The sequence below is a fragment of the Lolium rigidum genome, chromosome 3 (assembly GCF_022539505.1).
Source record: "Lolium rigidum isolate FL_2022 chromosome 3, APGP_CSIRO_Lrig_0.1, whole genome shotgun sequence".
Taxonomy (NCBI): Eukaryota; Viridiplantae; Streptophyta; class Magnoliopsida; order Poales; family Poaceae; genus Lolium; species Lolium rigidum.
The window spans coordinates 365,467,581-365,491,815 of NC_061510.1; the positions used below are offsets into that span (position 1 = coordinate 365,467,581).

Below are 24,235 nucleotides of genomic sequence, written 5' to 3' on the forward strand. Positions count from 1 at the left end.
AGCTTTTGGGCTTGAGGTGTGTTGCACTCCCATGCCATGTGCTTGTTGGATGTGCACACATCACAATGGAGATTGGGGCATTCCCAATGATGATTACTGTCTTGTGTGCAACGCGATGATTACTGTCTTGTGTGCAACGAAAGCATTGGGAGCTACGTGGTCTTGGAGGACGAACCATTGTCATGTTGGCATAAAGATGGGTAGATCGTCCTTCATCTTGAAGTATAGACTCCATGGTCTTCATCTTGGGGCTTGAGCTTCTTGTAGGCGCCCTTGTGGTGGTGGCGGTAGGAGAGGAAAGCATCATGAGATGTGAATCCTCTTTCTTTGCACTTGGCACCATCTTGCTTGTTGGTGTAGCGCCTTGTCTTGCACCATTGGAGATCTTCTCATATGTAGGAGGTCTTGGAGATGCCCTTGTGGTGGTGGCGGTAGGAGAGGGAAGCACCATAAGATGTGGTTCCTCTTTCTTTGCACTTGGCACCATCTTGCTTGTTGGTGTAGCGCCTTGTCTCGCACCATTGGAGATCTTCTCATGTGTAGGCGGTCTTGGATATGCCATTGTGGTGGTGGCGCTAGGCTTTGTAGACACCATATGGTTGGTGTTGTTGATCTTTGTAGCCTTGGCCGCTTCATGTCGAGGCTCTCGTCTTCTTGCATCATCACCATGTCTTGGGGGGTGTCGTCGAAGATCCTTGGGATTAGTTGGTCGATGGCGAACATGAGGTGACTTGTGTCGGCGATGATCATGTGATGATGCATGTCGATGGTGGTCATGATGTGGTGATGTTCGACGACGATCATGAGGTGACGTGTGTCGATGACGATCCTCGGCATGCCTATATGATGGTTCATGTAGCTTGGCACTTTGCTTGTGGCGCATTCTTAAGCTCGGAGGAGAGTGTCGATGGCGATCATGATGGTGGCGCTCTTGATGTTCCATATGATGAGCTCGATGTAGATGATCATGTGCATAAGCACTCTCATGGTTTCGCCGTCTTGAAGATCCTCTATCTTCATATGTAGTTCTATTGGCCAAGATGGGGAACTTGTAGGCACCGGTCTTGTTCAAGGTGGAGTCGAAGCTAGGTTCCACCATGGTGTCGATGTCATGCTCGAGGTAGTGCTCGGTGCGGTGCTCCATCATGGTGTCGTAGTCGTAGTCGAGGTAGTGCTCCACCATGTCGTCGTAGTCGTAGTCGTGTTCGAGGTGGTGCTCCACCCTGTCGTCGTAGTCGTAGTCATGGTCGAGGTGGTGCTCCACCATGTCGTCGATGTTGTAGTCGAGCTCGGAGTGGTGGTCCACCATGTTGTCCATGCTTGGCGAGTCATGGTCGGTGTAGAGATGCTCGATGTCGGTCACGTCGCCAATGCTTGCGGAGCCATAGTCGGTGTCGGGCTCCACATGGTCCTCCATATCCGCGGTGCTTGCGGAGCTATCACCCTCATCGTACTCCATGTCGTACTCCGTAGGCTCATCCTCACTATACATGTTAGTCTCTAGGATTGGTGTATATATGGTGGAAGGAGAACTACCAAAAGGTCAAAACTAGCAACAAAATCGAGAAAATGGTTCAAGTTAGAGAATAACCGATATGTACTCACACACACACTCAAAGCACACGCAAAAGGCTAAGAACTCTATATGGTGGTAGGTGAGGAAGTGGATAGCAAACGAAAAGAACCAAAGAAAATGTCTATTGTCAAATGTGGGTAAGATCCAAAGTCAAATGTCAAAAGCGATGATCTATGTCAAGGAAACACGGAAACACACACAAGGAAGAACAATGGGGTTAGCGCGACCAAGGAAGTGAGCAAGTAACAAAATGGTCCTAACGGAGACTATAAGATCGTTGTCGCGCCAACACAAGAGAGACCGTAGCTTGGTTGCGTATGAGAGAAGCAACTAGATTTGCACAAATGCCACTCTTCTCTTTTCTCTCTTAGTGCATACACGCTTTGCACTCCTTTGTATCGGTGGACACACACTCTTTTTCTATTTCCTTTTTCTTTTTCTCTTTTTTTCTATGCTTAGAAGCTTTATTTTTCTCTATGTATATGTCACACTTTTTCTTCTTTTGTGTATCTTTCTCACCGAGCTTGCTTCGGAGCTTTGCTCAACACAACGCACATACACACCCTCTCACGGTCGTGACACTTGTGCAATGCTTCGCAACACTCGGAAAGCCACTCTCAATAGGATAGGTACGAAAAGGAAGAAAGGGCTACAAGGGGTGGGGCAAGTTATACCTATTGATGTTAGGCGGTGTCAAGCACACTAACTTGCGATGATCGAAGGGGTGTCGATGATGGTGTCGAAGTTGCACCGGAATCCGGGTGCCAAAGGTTTCGTCGCGGTGTTGGTGTAGGCGTGGAAGCGGATTAAACAACCAATGCACTCCACAAGGAAATCCGAACACAAAAGTCAATGCCCAAAAAGTTGGGTCAAAACGAGCGATCGAAGTGGTCAAAATTTGAGGTCAAACGGCTCCGAAAAGTTGACAAAAGTTGGGTCAAAGTTGGGGTCAAAAGTTAGTGAAAATTGGGGTCAAAAAGTGGTCCGGGCGGAAGTTCCGGCCAAGTTCCGGAAATGTGCGATTTGGGTCCAGGGGCTACTGCAACGAAAATTGCCGTTTCCGGAAGTTGGGCGGAAGTTCCGCTGGACCGAAAGTTCCGGTGGTTACGGCCGGAAGTTCCGGAGGTTGGGACCGGAAGTTCCGGTGGTTGGGACCGGAAGTTCCGTAAATGCCAGGATTTCTGGATCTGGATCTGGATCTGGGCGAAGAACAGCACGAACTCGGGGGCGGAAAACTAAGAAGAAAATCGTCGATTTCGAGAGGAATAGGTGGAATTGGCCGGTGAAAATTGGAGGGATGATAGATCAACACCAAAGACAATAGATTTGTGGACCAAAACCACAAAAAATGCAACAAATCCTGAGATCCAAATTAGAGCTATTTTTGGGGCTATTTTTGGGCGAAATTGGTGAAATTGGAGGGTCAAATCCGTGGCAACCTTTGCTCTGATACCATATGATACGGGCTGAGCCCGTTTGGGTTGCCCGATCTCACGAATTGACCCGGGTGAGTGTGATTGCGGAGGGGGATTCGCGGGGAAGTGGATGAACGCGAAGAACACGATACAAACACACGCACACAACACAAATCGGTTATCCTCGTTGGCCCGAACCACCAACTCGATAGAGGTTGCGAGATAAGACCTTCCGGTAGAAGTCCCGCAAAGAGATCAACGAATCGAACCCGAGAGATCTAGAAGGGTGAAAAGACCGGAAGGTTGATAGAAGTGCAAGCAAAAGACCAAACGGTAGAAGTGCAAGCAAAAGACCAACAATCAGTAGAAGTCACCAAAGAGATCAAAAGGATTCAATACGGAGGGATACAATAGATGGTTAATCTAAGGTGAGGGTTTCCCAAATCCACTTGGGGATAATAGAGGCATAAGTCAATTCATCTAAACATCATCTCTCCCTCATGAAGGTGGGGGTAGGTGCCTATTTATAGGTAAGGGGACGAAGGGGTAAGTTACAAGACAAAGGGGGCTGAGATCTGGCTAAGGTTCGACAGGGCGGAAGTTCCGGCTCCTGGGGGCGGAAGTTCCGGCCATCAGGGGCGGAAGTTCCGGCCGCAGCTCTTCTGTGCTGGCATCTTCGGTCTTGACTGCATCTGGGCGGAAGTTCCGGTGATGTTGGGCGGAAGTTCCGGCCTGGAGCATCCATCGCTTCTTCCTCCTTCTCTTCCATGCTTCCGTGACATCGGCCTTGCGTCCTCGGGTCTCCATGGCATCCTCTCTTTCCTCCGTACTTGTCGTCGAGTTCCTAGAATCAAGGTATGACGGAGTATGAAGTAGTATATCATTCCACATAGGCGATTGTAGGCACGCATAAAGGAGAAGATTCACCTTTGCGTGTCGTCTTGGCGATGAAACATATGATGCGGTGAAGACCAAAGGTCGGGCTGCATCACTATCTCCCCATGCATGGAACCCACAGTTCATGACATGATGCAGTAAAATGAGCACAATCAGGGCAAATATTTGGTGTAAATTCTGTAAATTATGCTACAGTAAATAAATATTTGTCCATTTGCTCAAACTAGAATTACGCAGACATGATCATGTAAATTGTGCAACATTAAATTAATATATGTCCATGTACTCAATCTACAATTACATAGATAGAATTACACAGTAAAATGAGCTATGGTTGAGCACATACTATGTCATGAACATACCATGAGCATATACTATGTCCGCTGAAAATATATTTAGCTATGGTTGAGGCATAAAGAAAATGGTTGCACTGCAAAGAACAACACTCACATTTTCAATTGACCACACATAGAATCGACGTCCCGTGTTCGTCCCTTCAAAAGCCATACATTTCACAGGCTCAAGGTTGTGGATGCGACAACGTTCGTCATATCCCTCCGCTTTTCCGTGAAATGTCGGATCTTCAATGGTGTCAGGAGCATACTCAGTGTCATTGAAGTCCTATTGAGCAAGAAATGACCATGAATTCGAAGTAAATCGACTAATCGATAGAAATTCCCAAATCGGAAATTCTAGAATTTCAAATCGAACACCTACAGGAAGCCTCTCTGAGCTCGTCAACCCATCGTGCTAGCTCGGCATCGCGTCCCTCGCCACGGGTCGCGGGAAGGACGACACGTCTCTAGGCGGCAGCGCTGCTTCAGTGCAGCAACGGCGACGAGCAAGAGCTCACTAGCTGCGGGAGGAGAGTGAAGTGGTCAATGCCACACGGGATGGATAGGTACCTCCATAACGAACGACCCAGCGGTGGGCCCCACTGCGCCGTTAACGGCCGTCGTCGGCGCTCCGACCGAACCGTCTAACTGGTGCCACGTCAGCCTGTCACTAGGCCCGGCATGTCAGTTTCCTGATTAAAATCTGATCGGACGTGAATCAGTGCTTATTTCAACGGCTTAACCGTAGAGTGGTGGTTTTTTGAAACTTCTGCCTCATATGTGGTGGTTTTTTGTAATTTTCTCATGTGTCCTGGACATCGATCGTAAAACAGTGGTCCTGAGGGTGGGAGTGGATCCGGCAGCGGTGCTCCATTGTGGAGGAAGCCTGATACTAGTTCAAAAATAGTGCTCCTGAGGGTGACGGGGAGAATGGTGACAAGGGGGTGACAAGACGGCTCAAGTTGACAGCAAAGGGGGAGAAGGGGGATGGAACGCAAAAGATGGGTGATGGTAAGGGTAATGTGGAGGGAGCATCTAAGGTCTGTCCGAAAAAACACCTATGTCTAAATGAGAAGGAGAGCGTTATACCGGAGAGCTCAAGGAGGTTTAGGGACGGCGATGGTGAAGGAAGGGAAACATAAACAACTGAGATGATCCCAAACAAGGCGCATGGGGAAGGAAGAAGAGGTGCTTACTGGCACGAGGGTGGTGAACGAGATGCAGGACAACACAAACTAGGGACCGAGCGAGAGTGCAGGTGATACCAAGGGTGGGAGGAACGGGAGAAAGTATAAGAAGGTGGCAAGATTGGAGAAGGGTGGAGAAAGCATGAGTGGCTTGGGAAAAGAGAAGAAGAGGTGCGGATATGACATGGATATGTGGACGTGAAGAACAAAACAAAGAGGGCAAAACTTGAGAGGATTCCCCAGTGACAAATTATGTTGTTTCACGCTGGCTCTCGGAACAGCTCCTCATGACCCAATGAGATTTTCGGCTTGGAACGACCGGGGGGCGGGGAATCAGGATGCAAATGGGCACGAATTCCACGGAGTCCGTGTGTCCGCGCTGTATAAATTGCCTAAACGGCATCACAGACCGGCCGCTTAAACTAAACGGACTCACGGACATCGCTTGTGTAGTCCGGCACGTCCGTCTATCCTGCTAAGAGAAAACACCTCGTCAACTCGCATTAAGGAAGCAGTTCAGAGTATGGTAGCGCAGGACACGACGACTTGCTGGTGCAGAAAGCCATGACGCGGGCTGGTGGCGGCCTTGGCAAAGAACCAGGAAAGCTTTTCCGCAGCTGGGTCGGCTCATTCGCTAGGCTCACCAGCCTCGGCGTCAAGAGTCTCCAAACGGCAAGGTCAGCCGCATCGTCAACGGCGGCTGATCGGTCGAGTAGTACGTGGTCGGCTATGTATTCAAATACGTGCTGATCGGTCAGCTAGCTTTGAAAATGTCATTGTATACAAAGTAGCTAGCCCCTCCGCATGTGTACAGGAGGCTATAGACTAACAAGAGCAAGAAATCAGTATGTTGACCGTTTGCTGATCTCAACAGACAGGTGAACTAGTTAATGCGGCTTATATTACGGCTAATGCAACGGACGCCACGGGTGTCCATTTGCATCCTGACATATACTAGATATAGCGGACCAGTCTTCAAAGTTTGAAGAGCAATTGTGAAAGTTCAATCCAGGCACCAGAATGCAATTTCTACCGTTGAGTGGACTGTATCCGACAGCGATTGTGAAAGTTGAATCCAGGTATCAGAAATTCAGAATGCATATAGGACGCTCGAGCTAGCACTTTGTACATAAAATTCTCTACTATATATGCCTCACTCCAGTCCATAACAGTACGACTGCTTTCAGAACCACAGTTGTTGTCGAGGGGCATTTGCTAGAAACAACATGGGTTTGAGATGCTACAGAACGCACAAGTAACTCTATATAAATAAATGGTTGAACTTTTATGTTTCCACTGTTCAATCCTGTACATCTCGACCATTGCGCCTGATGACTTCAAGCAAAAACATGTATGCCATCGGTAACAGCCCCGCACGGAACCGACAGAAGTTGCAGGTATATATATACTACTACAAAACGGTTGACAGACTGCAAAGTCACAATGAGAATATTTGCAGACATATATTCATCTAGCGATATAGCTTCAGCGAAAAAGAGAATATTCGCAGTTATCCAAGGGCCAGCTGACTATGTTTTATCGTGTGACCATACATGTGTACAGGAGGCTATAGACTAAAATATGTTGACAGTTTGCTGATCTCAACCTTACAAAGTCCTGCAGGGGTCTGGCTGAGCATATGCAAGCACCATCTCACAAGCTGCTTCATGTTGATACTAGGCCTGTGGAGAAAGGAAACAAGAAAATCGATAAGATAGGTGTGAAATGAGTAACAGAAGGCAAGAAAGTAAGAAAGTAAGAAACTTACAAGGTGCTAGTCGGCAATTGATGGTAGTCTGCATACGCTCCCAGCGCAAAGATCACATCTACCCCCTGAAACCGAACGACCGAGACAGCTCGATTGCCCATCCAGAGGGGGAAACAATCGCTCACAGCCTGTAATTTCCACAAATCTGTAGTAAGTAATTTCTAATGAAAGCTGGCTAAAAGGAACTGTCACTGCACAGCAAGCAAAGGATTGGGGATTCAGTGGTGTAATGTTAAGAGGTTGTGTTACATGAAGACATTGATAGAAATATGGGGGAAGTTCCCAGCAGGCAACAACGGATCAAGCAAATGACACACCTTAGCATCACTTGCGGTGATGGGCCTGATGTAGAGAATTGGGGTGATGGGCCTGATGTAGAGAATTGGGAACCTCGAACTGTTTGGAGTGGTAGAGAATGGGTTGCAACTGTGGAGCATCTCTTCAAGAGGACCAGAGAGGTTAACGTCCAAATCTTGGCCGTGCTCAGCAGCAAACTCCTGAACAAAAAATTGGCGCAAATCATGAGCATTTGATAAAAACAGCAGGCAGAACAGAAACATGGGCCATATTGAAAATAAAATCAAAGATATTGTGAAAGCCACGAATCTGCAGTAAGTAATATTGAAGGATAGATTATACCTTGCAGGAAACTTCTTCCTCCGGACTAGAGTTCCTACTTTTCACAATAAGCTTGGTACTGGCCATGTACCAAGGGACAGCCCCAGGATCACTAGAACACACAATACACCAAATATTAGATAAAACATATCAGAAATGAATATACAACATGTGCAGATTATTCTATACCTTTCCTCGAAGAAATTGACCTCCTTTTTACCAAAGGAAAGAATACCGGGGTTACGGCTTTCGCTTTTCACTTCAAAGTCACATTTGGAATCCCTAAACATACAACTCTGCATACCAGTATATGTAAGCAGTGGTCACAAAATTTCGATTAGCATGCAGCATTTTTTTCAGGGAAGATATGCAATCTATTCATATAAGGAAATAAGGGAAACTTGCACCACATGTTAGGATACTTACCAATTGATCTGTGATTGTGGGGTCATTGATAGCAACAAGTTCAACATCTTCACTGTCCAAAGCAACTCTTGCAAGAGCCCTCCCTATGTCACTGTAACCTGAGAAAAGAAAATTATCATATGTCTCTCATAGGTCTCAGCTAATCACAATAAGTATATGATCTAAGTTCTAGAAGCTTACCATTTATTGCTACTTTAATCTTCTTTTGGATCGCTGCAACATTGGAATCAGAATGAAATGGAGATGAGGGGGATATGTATCAGAGTCATATATGATGCTAGTAATGCTATTGAATTATCAGTTCGATGCTTACCCTCAATTTGTTTCTGCTTGCGTTTTCTCTGGGGCCCCTTGCCCTATAAGTCAAAATTAGGAAATAGTGAATCAACTGGAATGGTATGCTTCAATAACAATTTTTTTGACAAAGATCTGTTGTAAAATCAGACTCGGAGCATGAATGCACTAAGACTATGAGCTATCTGAGTACATTATACGGCAATTCAATAATCGGTGTCACGGTTAGCATAATTGGGAAACACTTCCAGGATACACAAGAAGCAACTTCACTATCTAGTTATTTGTACAATCGTAACAAAATAGACAGGCATCCAAATCATAGTACATGACACCAGATTTAACACCCCTAAACATACAAGTCCAACACTGGCAAAGTTCCTGGTCAAGCATGGTACGTTCCAGTGTCACTACTCACAAGTTCTCCTTGATACCAGTGAAATTTGAACCTTTGAAGTAGATGTATACTAGACATAGCAACCTACATACCACCAATTCATAATACAACACATGCAGGAAATAAGAACTAAAAAACTGTCTCACCAGATGGCTGATGGTAATATTAGCTGGAGGTCCTTGGGCTGGCCGGACAAATACTGAACAGTGAGGGTGAGGCAGACATCTTGGTCCTTGAGGCACTGCCACAAAGAGATGCAATGTCATTTTTCTTGCAGAAAACAAACAAACAGATAAATAAAACACAATAAATGAAGAAAGGAGACTCACCATGCTGATCTAGCACATGAATGCATATTCTATTTTCCAAGGCTGTTACATCAGGCGGTGTTTGGTGATCTCCAAAGTATATGACAGTTGCTTCCCAAGTAATCAAGCCAGACCTTAGCATAATTCTGTCACCTATGCATGCAGAATAAGGAGGCACACTGGTTGGCTCAAGGTGTACAACACTAAGAGTGGGGTGCTTCTCTACTGTCAGGATGGTCGCCTCAAATGTGTGGGGCTCTGACTCGGAGAAGCGGACTGCACTCTCCTCGATGGTCGATGAGAAGGGTGGAGTTGGGACGTCCATATCACTGCAGCAGCGGCAAGACCGTACTACATAAAAGCAAAAGAAGGAAATAATGTAATTCAGAAGTTCTTAGGTAGGTCCCACCAAAAAAAAGTTCTTAGGTAGGTTGCAATGATTTGAAGTTTACTGTGATTATCTAAATGAATTTAACTTTTGCCGTGTCAACAATATTGTGAGTTTACAAGTCCTACTTCGCTGGAGACATTCAAAAAATGCGATCTTCAACAATTATGACTAGTATCTACAGTACTGTTGCACTTGACCAAAAAAACCTGGGAACTGATAATCTCATGTCTTACAATGTTTTCTTTTCTAATCAGGCCAGATAGATTACTAGATGAGATAGTAAAAGGTTAGATGAACATTTCACCCTACTAGGCAGCCTAGACACTTACAGTATGCATGACAAATCAGGTAAATAAGCCATATTGGTTAGAATATCTCACTTACAAGTCGCTCTGGCATTTCATGCACAATCATAATTCAGTAATAATAAAGTGGCATTGGCAACATTAACACATGTTGTCCTGACAAACCTAGCTGCTGCAGCAAGATTCCATGAACTTGCCTCCTAATTGACATTGTAAATTGGACTAGTTTTTTTACTGGCAAAACAAAGATTCAGCAAGATCAGAACCAAGAAGATCATATGTTTGTAGCATCGCCCAGTGCAGGCCATCAGAAGGCCGCAGTGGACCTTTTTGTCCTGTCAAACCAAACTTGCGCAGCAGCAAGAAACATAGAACAGAAATACACTTACAGTATGTTCAGTAATAATAATTCAGACAGTGGCATTGGCAACACAAACATATTTTGTCCTGAAAACCTAGCTGCTGCAGCAAGATTCCATGAACTTGCCTCCTAATTGACATTCTAAGTTGGACTAGTTTTTTTTTCAATGGCAAAACAAAGATTAAGCAAGATCAGAACCAAGAACGTCATATGCTTGTAGCATCTTGGCTCAGTGCAGCCATCAGAAGGCTACAGTGGACATTTTTGTCCTGCCAAACCAAACTTGCGCAGCAACAAGAAACACAGAACAGAAAGACACTTACAGTATGTTCAGTAATAATAATTCAGACAGGTGGCATTGGCAACGTTAACATATTTTGTCTCTGAAAAACCTAGCTGCTGCAGTAGCAAGATTCCATGAACTTGAATCCTAATTGACACTCTCAGTTTGTTACTGGCAGAACAAAGATTCCGCAAGAACAGAACCAAGAAATAAGCATGTAGCATCGCCCAGTACAGCCATCGGAAGCCTACTTGCAGCATCGCCCAGTACAATCAAACCAAGGTTGTGCAGCAGCAAGAAGCATAGAACAGAAAGAAGAGGAGAGGCGACATTTGGGGGCGAAAGAAAGATAGCAAGAAACTGACCTGCGTCGTCTCTGACGAGAAGGGAGGCCTGAGTCGTGGTGGTCTCGTCCATGTGGACGGGGCCCTGGAACTTGAGCCCTCCAATGGTCTGAAGGTCCCGAATCCTGTCTGGGTAGAAAGCTCCAGAAACCTCTATCTTGACCATCGTCGCTTCTTGGGCTTCTTGTCGCCGCAGCTCCAAGAGTATGCCCTGACGCCAGGGTAGAAACAGCTCTACCCGGCTTCCGGCCATCTCCGCCGTGAATGGGGTAGAAGACGGCGGAGAGCTCGCCGGAGCAGGACTAGAAGTGGAACAAGACATTGCTGATCGATCGGAAGGAAGAAGAGAGGGGCAGGGGAGAAGCCAAGAAAGTGAGTTCACGGCAACGAAGAAGAGCGGGGGAGGAAGAAGAAATACAGAGCGGGGGGAAAAGAAACCTTTCGTGGGCTGGACCCAACGAGGGGACGGATAAATTTACCTGGGCTTGGGCCGGTTCAGCCCATGATGGCCCATCCTTCTTCGGGCCGCGTCGGGCTCGGGACAGCCCGCCCAACGTGCCGTGCCACGCCGGCACGGATGGCTCGCCGGAGCGCCCGGCCGCGTCGGCACCTCCAGCCGCCGCAGCGCCGGAGCAAGGCACGCGGCCGCCGAAGGATCCTCCAGCCGGCCGTGCCGTGCCATCCCGGCGCGGACGCCTCGCCGGAGCCGCTGCTTCCTCCAGCTCCAGCGGCGGCATCACCACGACCCGGCGCCACTGCTTCCTCCAGGTACGCCCGGCGCCGCTGCTTCCTCCAGCTCCAGCGGCGGCATCACCCCGACCCCTTCGGCGAGCGAGAGGAGAGTGCCCTCGCCTGCATCCTTCCTCCAGCTCCAGTGGATGTGTGATAGGTGGGGGCTCGCCGTCTCTTCCCCAGTTCCCCCCGCCCGCTACAAGCGGCGGCTGGTCAGCCTGCTGCTTTTGCTGTGCCTGTGGCTGAGGGTTTCGGCTGAAATGCTCATGTTTATTACTGTTTATTAGTGAACTAACAGCATCTCTAACCGAGTCCGTAAACAGACGAACTGAAAGTAAGAGTTCGGTTCATCCATTTCGTGTTTATGGGTTAAGAAAGAGGTAGCGGGGAACATAGATCGTAAACCAAACTGTAAAACAGAATCCGCGACAGCAGCTTCCAAACTCATAAACGCATGATTTTTCACAGATTCGGCACATCAAACTACCAAATACATAGTTCATAGTTTTACATCAAATCATCACGACACAATCATAGCAAATCATGCATAGTTTATAGCAAAAAGTTGTTGCATCTCCTCACCATCTCCTCTCACCACCTGCATCAAACGGAGGTAGGACCGTCGTCACCATCATCGCCACCACCTCCATGGGTAGCCGATGCACCACCACTTGCTCCTTTATGAGCTAGTCTTCGTCTCTCCATGATCTCCGCCGAGGCCTCCTTCCACCACTCCATTTGTTGCTCATTCATGTCCTTCGTGTTCATCATCAAGATCTTCCTCTCTTCGGCCAGTAGCTACTTCATTGTTTTGGCTTCTTCACATTGATCTTCATCTCCTCCAACTTGATCGTGTTCCTTGCTTTCTCTCGGCTGGCTTCAATCTTTGCAAACTTCACCTCATTCTTCTTCTCGGTAATGACAAGTTTTGCCTCCAAAGTTTTCGTCGCTATCACCTCCTTCAACTTCATCATTTGATCAAATTTGTCCCTCAACAATGATGCCTCCTCCTCAAGCTTCAGCCTCTCTTTAGCTTTCTTGTTTCCCTCGGGCTTGTCATTATTCCGGCTCTTTTTCTCATCCTCAGTTATTGTCGAGCGCAACCATTACACCTTTCTTGGGTGTGATTTCTTCATCCCTCAATTGCCGCTTGGGGAGGTGTTGGAGCACATCAAAGCAATGTCTTATTGTGAAGCTATTGCCCTTGCTGCCAGCCATGTCTATATACCTAGCATCGGCAATGCGGTCCTACATTTGCAAAACAAAGATGAAACCGTCTATGTGTGCTCACCAAACCAAATACAAATTGTGCAAACACAAAGTAAGCAAATTCACTCACATATTCGTCAACAGTTGCGCCGCTAGGAGGATTCCACTGTACTTGATCCATTGTCGTTGCCCAACGGCTACATGTTGGTTTAATCGCGTCCCAACGACCTTAGAGGGATCGGTACGTGCGATTAACAGGATGGCGAGCGCGAGGTATCAGTTTATGGAATTTGTCCTAGAGGACATGCCAGTACCGCTTCTCGGTTTGATCGGTGCCCAAGACTGAATCCATCCCCACTGCCGCACAAGCTCGGCACAACATTGTGTCTTCTATTTCCATGTAGTTGTTGGCCCTTCTTTTCTTCTTCTTTCCATTGGCCTCGGCATCAACCACACCTTCCTCACCTTCATCTTCTTCCCCTTCGTTCTCTTCTTCCCCTTCTTTTCCTCCATCCTCGTCTTCCTCCCCATCTCTGTCCATCCCAGCGTCGAACCGAGCGAGTGGAGCACTGTCAACCTCCTCTAACATCTCCATGTACGAGGCGTTACCGTTCCTACCAATAATCGGGCTCAATTTTTGCTCACAATTTTAACCGATTTGGAGTTGAAATTTCATTTTTACCTTGTTGACCCGTCGTCGAGCACGTCGTGGGCGTCGTTCGCGTTGGCACCCGCCGGCGGCCATGGGGCTAGGAGCGGGACCGGGCCGTCACGGCTCATCGTGGTATTCGACTTCGTCCTCTTCAGCGCCGAAGTCTTCGATTTGGCGCGGGATGTCTTCGGCGCCGTCGTTGGCTTGGCTGCGGCAGCCCCTTTGGCCCGGTCGGGGACAGCCGAGACAGCACCGGTGGCCGCAACACCTGCTTGCGGGACCACGTGCGTTGCAGCTCGCCGCCGCTTGAGGAAGCTCGTGGACGCGTCCAGGTTCACGATGTCAGCGGGGGTGGCGGGAGCTCCGGCGGCCACAGGATAGGCTGGCAGGTCCTGCGAGCTAGCTCCGGCAGCCGGCGGGGTCGATTCAAGACTCATGCCTGCGAGATCGGGCGATAGCGGCGCAGGGGACGATGGGTGCGCATATCGGCGGCGGCGCTGGCAGTTGGGAGGAGGTGAAATGTCTGTCGCGCGCAAACTAGAGGTTTCGTTCGGGTTGTGTTCGGTTCGCTGGTTCGACCCCTACAAATACAAATACAGACCGAGTTCGGGTTTCGGTTTCGGCCTGTTTTCGGTTTTGACTAGTTTACGTTCACTGATCTGCGTCGCTTTTTGAACCGAACCACTAAACTAGCAGTTATTATTCGATTTTCGGCTTTTCGAACCGAACCACCAAACTAGCCGTTATTATTCGGTTTTTAGTTATTTACGGGTTCTGTTAGAGATGCTCTAAGGCTCGTACCTGAGCACCGCTGCATTGCGCCATTGCTGCTGGCTGTTGCGCTTCCGGGGCCATTCATATTTGCTCCGTGGTGCTCATTCACCCAGCAAATCGGGAAACCCCATTGTGCATGTACGACATGTACCAATATCATTACAATACGCTCGTTTCCGAGTCCTCCTGCCGATGAAGCTGTAGAGCTCAGGCGGTGTTACTCTTTCATCTGTTCTTCAGTCCTCTGGTGGAAAAGCATAGGCAAAAGCACATAACTGGGATGTCGTCACCAGAGAACAGAAAACACATTCGAGCACAATCGACGATTTATTCACAAGAACAGATACGCAAGCATGCTGTCCCAGTTCACAAGCGTTCATACACCGAAAAGATTTTGCATCTCTAGAACAGCAAACATCGGAAAGAAATGAAACTCGGTATCCTGTCTTGAGACATTCCAACACTTTATTCAGTGCCTCTTACTGCTAGATTGAGATGGTCTGCACGCTGGCTATGGAACCAATCGATCCACAGTCGCGGCCATATACACATAACATGAACAAAGCGGGGAAAATCGCACACAAATATAAGTTCAACAACGGCCATTGTCTACAGAAAAACACGGCCTACATTTTGTCATCATCACCCTGATCATTATTAGAGTTCAAAGGGACGCCCAGCGAACGCTGGCCGGACAGGGTCCTAGTTATACCTGGGCATGGGAAGCCCGGCCCGAACGGCCCGACCCAACCCGGCACGAAAATCCCGGGCCGGGCCGGGCTTTTTCTCTCTATCGGGCCGGGCTCGGGCCATCATTCTTCAGCCCGTAATTATATCGGGCCGTGCTCGGGCCACAGAAAAAAGAAAATTACCATTAGATCGGGCCGGGCCGTCGGGCCAGCCCGGAAAAAATCGGGCTTTTTCGGGCCGCGGGCCGGGCTCGGGCCAAAATTTGCTGAAAGTTGGTCGGGCCGGGCCGGGCTCGGGCCAAGGATTTCCCGTCGGGCTTTTTTCGGGCCAGCCCGAAGCCCGGCCCGGCCCGAGAAATGCCCAGGAAGAGTCCTAGTATCCTCCCTGGATGTAGGCGTTGAGCCGGTTCAGCTCCTCCTTGTGCTCGTTGACCACCGCGCGGACGATGTCACCGATGGAGACCATCCCCACCATGCCAGTGCCGTCGATCACTGGGATGTGCCTAATACGTTTTTCTGCAAACAGCGATGGGCATGACTGGTTAAGTTCAGTGCTTTACACATACCTCGTATCCAGACAAGAGAACTCATGAGTTACCTGTCATCAGCTGCATTGCTTGTAGCACGCTAGTGTCAGGTTTCGCCGTGATCAGCTTGTTCTGTCAAAATGATGACATGTCAATGCAGTTCAGCGGCAAATGATGATTTGTCAATGGAGTACATGCTTGCAATTGCAACTAGAGGTTCTGTACTAAGTACCTCTTCAGTCATGATATCTCCAACCTTCGTTGACTTGGAGGATCGACCCTGCACAATGATTTTCCGGAGATAATCTGAACAGGCAAGTATCAGAATAAAGTGTTAGTCACATAGGTCAATCTTGCTTACAAGCTAGACATGTTTGCTGTCATGTTCTTTGATCATGTGTATTCGTTTTGTTCTCAGGAGCATCTTCATATATCTTACCAGAGTAGGTACTGATGCTGGTTGATACTATTCGTGGATACTATGCATTAGGACGATGGCTCAACCAGAGTAGGTAATGACCAAGATCTCTGTGACTTTGTGAGTGTCAGAGTGGTGGGCGTGGGCCTGAAGTTGGCAAACCTTAATGGTTCATATGACTTCGTAGAAGTTATGGATTGTTTATGGTAGCTGGAGGTCCCGAGTCAGAAATTCAGAATTCAACCATTAAGGGAACATTAATAACTGGTTCTGAGCGTTTATAGTTGCTGGAGGTCCAGGATAAGAGTTCGAACATTTAAGGGCACAACAAGAAATGGTTCAGAGCACAAACTTCATTTTTATACCTGAACTCTCCATTGCACCATAGGACAGCCTAAACCAAATTAATGATTTTTTACTGTGAACTCGTGGTAAACTTTGTCACTGCAATTTCAGCATATGAACAATAGCATATATACTTTTTCCCACTTACTTGATGCGGCATGTGCCACACAATCTGCAGGTTCTTGATGCGTGATATGTTTAAATAAAAATATATTAGGTTTACTCGTCAGTCTTCAGGCTCTTTATTGCCAAGAATTATAATGCATGTAAGAAACGACAAATAAGTGATGTTATCTTCTATCAAGCATTTGCAGCTTTACTGTAGAACAAGACAGGGACATTAACCAAGAAAAATGCATGTCACAAACCAGGTAAAAGTGGAAGTTAGCATTAATGTTTATCTTTTATTCTTTTAGCACATGATTATGTCCTTTTGCATCACAAGGAGTTTAGATAGCAGTTTACCTCTCTCAGTGACGATGCCAGCAATTGATTTATCTTGTCCAGGTTTAACCACCACCAAAGCTCCCACATTGTGTTGAGTCATCTGTTAAAACTATCATCACTCGAAGCCTAAAAAATGCCTATGTAGGGAGTAATATGGCCAGTAAGAAATCATACCGATTTGACAGCATCATAGACAGAATCGTCCGTGGTGCACCAGAGCCACGATCCATCAGCACTCTTCCCTTTAGACTTCAGAATATCAGCAATAGTGCCGCACTCAAATCCACTCTCCTCTATTTGAGCAGATGACACTGACATGAAGCGCAGAAACACAGCAGGCAGCATAGCAGGCTTTGCAACACTGATGTGTTTCAGAACAGCAGATTTAAGCACACTGCCATGTGATCCGATAGCTTGAATTGCGCGTTGCATTTTCTTCTGTCAGATCATACATGGAAAAAATACTTCATTTTAACGAAGGAAATAATTGACTTGTAACTTTCTTTTATATAACAGAACAATTTTTTCAGTTAGACCGGAGATTTTTCAGATAGTATAAAAGTTCAAAATTTGAATAATACAGACGAACCTAGATTCTCGATAGATCCACAAAAATCAACACCAAAATTAACTAGTAAATAATATCAGAAATTGGTTCTTTTTAGTAGATCAACTCTTGTAACAGGTAACGACATTATTGGGGAACAGTAACTGGATAGAATGTGAAAAGGAGGTAAACTAGATACGGAAATACATAGGGCTATGCTCATGACATGTAACTGAGTTGTCGAAAGTAGCAGAAATAGCAGTGGAGGTAACACTAACACGACAAGTTTTTTCCAACATCTGCCATGAGTGAAGGAAGCTAAGTGGCAGTAAAAAAGAAGTGTTCACAAGTTATTTTGCATCACACATTTTGCCTCAAGGGAACTAGAGTCAGATTACATGACTTCAAAAGGTGGGCTTGGCTAAAACTAAGGATGCTGTCAGACAAAGTAAAGACATTAGCTCAATTTTTTCGATGAAGGGCACTTTATACTTAATAGGTTTAACGATTATACCCAGCCATAACCAAGATGCACACAGCCGCAACAAGAGTTCATAACCACATGATAACGATCGTTTGGTGTTGACCAACCACATGATAACGATCGTTTGCCGTGTCAACAATATTGTGAGTTTACAAGTCCTACTTCGCTGGAGACATTCAAAAAATGTGATCTTCAACAATTATGACTAGTATCTACAGTACTGTTGCACTTGACCAAAAAAACCTGGGAACTGATAATCTCATGTCTTACAATGTTTTCTTTTCTAATCAGTAAAAGGTTAGATGAACATTTCACCCTACTAGGCAGCCTAGACACTTACAGTATGCATGACAAATCAGGTAAATAAGCCATATTGGTTAGAATATCTCACTTACAAGTCGCTCTGGCATTTCATGCACAATCATAATTCAGTAATAATAAAGTGGCATTGGCAACATTAACACATGTTGTCCTGACAAACCTAGCTGCTGCAGCAAGATTCCATGAACTTGCCTCCTAATTGACATTGTAAGTTGGACTAGTTTTTTTACTGGCAAAACAAAGATTCAGCAAGATCAGAACCAAGAAGATCATATGTTTGTAGCATCGCCCAGCGCAGGCCATCAGAAGGCTGCCGTGGACCTTTTTGTCCTGTCAAACCAAACTTGCACAGAAGCAAGAAACATAGAACAGAAATACACTTACAGTATGTTCAGTAATAATAATTCAGACAGTGGCATTGGCAACACTAACATATTTTGTCCTGAAAACCTAGCTGCTGCAGCAAGATTCCATGAACTTGCCTCTTAATTGACATTCTAAGTTGGACTAGTTTTTTTTCAATGACAAAACAAAGATTAAGCAAGATCAGAACCAAGAACGTCATATGCTTGTAGCATCTTCGCTCAGTGCAGCCATCAGAAGGCTGCAGTGGACCTTTTAGTCCTGCCAAACCAAACTTGCGCAGCAACAAGAAACACAGAACAGAAAGACACTTACAGTATGTTCAGTAATAATAATTCAGACAGTGGCATTGGCAACGTTAACATATTTTGTCTCTGCAAAACCTAGCTGCTGCAGCAAGATTCATGAACTTGAATCCTAATTGACATTCTCAGTTTGTTACTGGCAGAACAAAGATTCAGCAAGAACAGAACCAAGAAATAAGCATGTAGCATCGCCCAGTACAGCCATCGGAAGCCTACTTGCAGCATCGCCCAGTACAATCAACCAAGCTTGTGCCGCAGCAAGAAGCATAGAACAGAAAGAAGAGGAGAGGCGACATTTGGGGGCGAAAGAAAGATAGCAAGAAACTGACCTGCGTCGTCTCTGACGAGAAGTGAGGCCTGCGTGATGGTTTCGTCCGTGTGGACGGGGCCCTGGAACTTGAGCCCTCCAATGGTCTGAAGGTGTCGAATCCTGTCTGGATAGAAAGCTCCAGAAACCTCTATCTGGACCATCGTCGCTTCTTGGGCTTCTTGTCGCTGCAGCTCCAAGATTATGCCCTGACGCCAGGGTAGAAACAGCTCTACCCGGCTTCCGGCCATCTCTGCCGGGAATGCGGTAGAAGACGGCGGAGAGCTCGCCGGAGCAGGACTAGAAGTGGAACAAGACATTGCTGATCGATCGGAAAGAAGAAGAGAGGGCAGGGAGAAGCCAAGAAAGTGAGTTCACGACAACGAAGAAGAGCGGGGCAAGAAGAAATACAGAGCGGGGGGGGGGGGGAAGAAACCTTTCGGCCTCATTCGGTGCCAGTGTTTTTGTGTGTTTTGAGGAGTGTTTTGAGGGGTGTTTTGGGTGAAAACACCAATCACCCAAAACACTACCCAAAACACTACAAAACCCCTTTCACTCAAATCACTTGTCAAAACACTTGTTTGGAAGACTGGTTTTACAAACTAGTGTATTCAAATATATTCAACGCAAATGGATAAAAAGACAATCTTTTTTGACAGTTTAAACTAAACTTGAACTCCCTCCATCCGTGAGTGTTTAAACAACTGCATATTTACAAAAAAATCCCTCGTCACTTCAAATCTTCTCCATTGGGATCCTTACAATCTGAAATAAAAGATCTCGGTTTGTCTCCTACGCATACGTTCTCCCCGGTTGTCCCTCGCCGTCCGCTGTCCGCCGTCGCCGTACGCAGCTCCCTCGCGGAGGGCGAGGCACCTATGCCGCTTGGGCTCCCTGGGATGGTGAGGTGCAAAGGATCAGCCCCCCGTCGCCTCCTCCGCACTTGTCCGCTTGACTCGTACGCGAGGATCTTCACGAGTTCCTCCTCGTGAACACGGACAAGGACGAGTTATACTATGAAGAAGAAATGGATGAAGAAGTGAAGGCCAAAGTATAGATTAGAAAACAAAGAGAATTCTGAAAACCCGACCAACTACAACGACCACTAAACCTGAACTTCTCAAGTTGCCACCTACTAACAGCCAACTAAGAACATATAACTATACCAAAACTGAACAGCAAATAGTAAACAGTAGCCTGGTTAGTGTTGAAGACAATGTGCCAGTAAGTCTATACAAATGAAAGTCTCTTAAAAACAAGAGTTAACTAAAACCTAAAAACAGAGTAAAAGAGAGTTAATTGAAGTTTTGACTGAATTTTTTAGACGTTTAATTTTTTGATAGAGTAAAAGAGTATTACGGGATGTCAAACAGGACCATGGTTTTCGAGTCGAACGACTAGTCACGACTAGTCGTCGACTAGTCGACGAGTGGCCCAGCAAAGTCCGACTCAGCCTGTCGACTAGACTCATGGCACGAGTCGATCGAGTCGATGGACTAGTCTAGACTAGTCATGGTAAGTCGCAATTTTTGAGTCGGTCGACCCAAAAAAAATTCCTGTCCTTCCCATTTCCCCCCCCCCCCCGCTCGACCCTTTCCTTTTGGCCCGTGAAACCTAGATCGAGACCCCGCTCGACCCTTTCCTTTTGGCGTCCTCTCCCTTGGCCGCCGCCTCTGCAAGAACCTGGCCACGAGCTCCTCCTTCGCCGGCAGCTCCTCCTCCGCCACGAGCTCCTCCTCCACCGGCAGCTCCTCCTCCGCCGGCAGCTGCTGCTGGTCTACTCTCGTCGGCTGGTCCTCTCCTCCACGGCTGCTGCAGGTACCAGGTAACAAGCTCCTCCTCTCTGCTTCCCTTTTCCTCTGATCTGCTCCAGTGCTTCCGCATAGGGGTTTAGGGCTCGGTTAGGATAACAAGTGATATGATCTGTTCACCATCTCATTCATAGGAAGCAACATGGCCCCTCCAGAGATATCCCAAGTCATTCGGTCAGGTCAAGCTGAAGCTGAAGCTGAAGCTACTGAGGGCTACGATCCATTCTATGATTTTATCCTAAATTATATATTTTTATTAAACATGAGTCTTGCTGAGTCGAGACTACTCTAGACTAGTCTACGAGTCGCTGGCTCCGAACGACCGGTCGACTCGTCGACTCGCAGACCATGAACAGGACAAACCTGAATTTTCGAATTAACATGCTTGGCACAATACAGTACGTGCCAGTGTATCGATGGGACATATTGTTCTCCTTGTAATTGAGATTAACTTCAGAGAATTTTGAACGATCAAAACAATCAGCTGAAACAAATGCTATTAAACTTGGTTTTGCAATAAATCATATCTAGAATGCATATGTGCACCATGCTACTGTATTCGATGTTTCAAATTAGCAGTATTGTTCCATCTGCAGTTGATACTTACTCTTGGTTCAGATACGCAATACATTAGGTAAAAGTGCATGCACACTGAACTGATGCATACATGTGTAACAACTAACAAGTAATAGTTCACCCGTTCTGGACTACTCGAGTGAGTCCAAGTCTCCACCATCCACATGTCAGGGAAGACCACACACACACACAGAATTGCAAGTATTGCTAGAGCATCGCAGCCACAAAATTACAAACTAACAAGATTGGGCAATCAAGAAACTTACTGGAATGAACCAAGAACCCTAAATGTCACATCAAGAACCATAGATCTCACATCATGCGCATCTAGCAATACAAGGAGAGAGGGGGCGGCAAGGTGGGTAGTGCATACTCACAAAGGAATTCAGCTTGGCCGGAGAAGAGGGGCGGCGAGAGGAGCTCCGTGTAGGCGGTGGAAGGAGCTCCGGCGGCAGAAGGATCTCCGGGTCGGCGGCGGAACGAGCTCCGTGTGGGTCGCTTGCTGCGGATTCGGGCGTCGGCAGCGGCGACGAACGGTAGTCGCGGCGGCGGATTCGGGCGTCGGCAGCGGTGGCGAACGGGAGTCGCTCGCCTTTCGTCGCAGCGAGGAAATCAGGAAAACGCTAGGGGGGGTGGGGCGTCTCGATTCCACTCCGGCCCGACGGGTTTCCGGGTGTTTTCTGGGCTCTTACTCGGCCGAAACCGGTCCACCGAACAGCCCACAAGTGTTTTTAAGTGTTTTAATCGGGTCCGGATTTTACACCCCGCGGAAACTGCTCGCTTTAGGCCTCGTTTGGCTAGGGAGTTTTGGCCGGTTTTTCAATGTATATTCCCAGTGTAATTAAATAATTGCTTTCAAATTTACTAAACTAGCTGTTTGGCTGAAGAGTATTGAATCGAGTAACACTGAGTATTGGCGCTAAAACTCGTCGGGTCAAAAGAGGATTAAAACGCGAGGTACCATTCGCGTTTTTTACACTCGGTGATGCTGCGAATTCACGCGCATGCTACCAGCTGGGTGCAGCTACTCTGCCCAGCGCAGTGTTCACACGGAAACTGCAGACAGCCCTCACAATATCCTCTAATCAGCTGCTGCACACGCGCTAGTATCATAGAGATGCCCCTAAAAAGATGGAGAGTATTTCATGAAGGTTAATTTTCACCAAAAACTCTTCATAAAACACCCCTTAACACACATAAATACTCTTGCACCAAACAAAGCCTTAAGCGGGAGCCAGCGTCCCTCCGCTCAAGAAAAATGTACGCTAGGCCAGGCCCATTTACTCTATCGTTGTTCTCTCATTCTCTTTGGTGCGTGGCAGCGTCCAACGTGAGTTGCACGGTTTTGACTTTCTAAACCCTGTACAATATTTGAAATCTATAAAAATTCAAAACCGAACAAAATTTAAAACCGAACGATTTTCAAACGAACAATTTTCAAGACGAAAAATTTTCAAAATCGAACAAATTTAAAATTTCAAAAATATTCAAATTTAAAAAATGTTCAAACATGTAAAAGTTCCAAATTGAAAAATGTTCGGTAGTTTTTTTACAAATTTCAAAAAATATCAAACCTGAATTTTTTTCAAAATCGAACAAATTTCAAATTTCAAAAATATTCAAATTTTAAAAAATGTTCAAACATGTAAAAGTTCCAAATTTTCAAGACGAACAATTTTCAAAATCGAACAAATTTAAAATTTCAAAAATATTCAAATTTAAAAAATGTTCAAACATGTAAAAGTTCCAAATTGAAAAATGTTCGGTAGTTTTTTACAAATTTCAAAAAATATCAAACCTGAATTTTTTTCAAAATCGAACAAATTTAAAATTTCAAAAATATTCAAATTTTAAAAAATGTTCAAACATGTAAAAGTTCCAAATTTTCAAAATCGAACAAATTTAAAATTTCAAAAATATTCAAATTTAAAAAATGTTCAAACATGTAAAAGTTCCAAATTGAAAAATGTTCGGTAGTTTTTTTACAAATTTCAAAAAATATCAAACCTGAAAAATTGTTCAAACTCAAAAAAAGTTCAGATTTAAAATTGTTCAAAATAAAAACATGTTCAAACTTAGAAATTGTTCGAATTCGAAAAATGATCAAATCTTAAAAATCAAACTTGAAAAATTAAAAAAATCATGTTTGAAAAAAAAAACAAATTCAAAAAAACAGATCGGCAAAACCAGAAAATGGAGGAAAAAACTAGCAGAACCGAAAAAAAAACGAAGGAAAGGCTCTACCCTCGCTAATGGGCCGGCCCGGACCTACCCCGCTCTGAGCGGAGCGCCACATAGCGCCCGCTATGAGCGACGAATAGGTTTCGCGGGTAGCGCGCGTGCGCTGCCGAGCACGGTTTCGCTGAAGGGCGCGCAGTCGTGGGCCGGCCCATTTTGTCGACAGAGCACGAGGTAAAAATCTGAAAAATTACCAGAAAGATAGGATTCGATCCCACCAGCTAGACGTTCGAAGAGCCGTTGCCGCGGGAAAACCTATACACCGACCAGGTCGGTGGCTACCGGCCACCGCACACCCCCTGGTCGGGTATGGGCCAGGCCCATTAGTGTCTATTTAGCCTGTAGCAGTTCGTTTTTCCTTTTTCCTTTTTCTTTTCTGGTTTCTTTTTCTTTTTTCTATTTTCGGTTTTGTTTATATTTTTTCAGATTCGAAAATTTCAATTTTTAAAAATTGTTCAAATTGAAAAATGTTTAAATTCAAAAATGTTCAAAATTGAAAACCGTTCAAATCCGAAAATCGTTCAAATTCGAAAACCGTTCAAATTTGAAAACCGTTCAAATTTGAAATTTGTTCAAATTCGAAAA

The 24,235-nt window shown here is 46.0% G+C and overlaps 3 protein-coding genes across 4 annotated transcripts in view; all 3 read right to left on the bottom strand.

Annotated features, from left to right (window-relative positions):
- Positions 1 to 6,848: 6,848 nt before the first annotated feature.
- Positions 6,849 to 19,258, bottom strand: LOC124704218. 2 transcript variants are annotated; one of them, XM_047236458.1, is made up of 11 exons: positions 19,048 to 19,258; positions 9,243 to 9,572; positions 9,060 to 9,154; positions 8,536 to 8,578; positions 8,403 to 8,435; positions 8,223 to 8,320; positions 7,986 to 8,092; positions 7,818 to 7,908; positions 7,496 to 7,675; positions 7,179 to 7,306; positions 6,849 to 7,092 (listed from the first exon to the last, which is right to left on the bottom strand). In XM_047236458.1, exons 1-11 carry the CDS (start codon positions 19,187 to 19,189, stop codon positions 6,978 to 6,980), a joined length of 1,362 nt encoding a protein of 453 aa, XP_047092414.1. In that variant the 5' UTR covers positions 19,190 to 19,258; the 3' UTR covers positions 6,849 to 6,977. The 2 variants fall into 2 exon arrangements, with proteins under 2 accessions (XP_047092414.1, XP_047092413.1); XM_047236457.1 differs by lacking the exon at positions 19,048 to 19,258 and adding an exon at positions 10,927 to 11,222.
- Positions 14,693 to 21,915, bottom strand: LOC124704221 (CBS domain-containing protein CBSX3, mitochondrial-like). Its single transcript, XM_047236461.1, has 7 exons — positions 21,790 to 21,915; positions 16,873 to 17,136; positions 16,717 to 16,798; positions 15,721 to 15,794; positions 15,560 to 15,620; positions 15,335 to 15,477; positions 14,693 to 14,974 (listed from the first exon to the last, which is right to left on the bottom strand). Exons 2-6 carry the CDS (start codon positions 17,128 to 17,130, stop codon positions 15,335 to 15,337), a joined length of 618 nt encoding a protein of 205 aa, XP_047092417.1. The 5' UTR covers positions 17,131 to 17,136; positions 21,790 to 21,915; the 3' UTR covers positions 14,693 to 14,974.
- The window catches only part of LOC124704219 (CBS domain-containing protein CBSX3, mitochondrial-like), a 30,200-nt gene continuing 20,657 nt past the window's right edge, over positions 14,693 to 24,235 (bottom strand). Inside the window, exon 7 of the mRNA XM_047236460.1 lies at positions 14,693 to 14,974. The gene's annotated coding sequence lies outside the window, so the exon portion shown is untranslated. The remainder of the gene's footprint in view (positions 14,975 to 24,235) is intronic.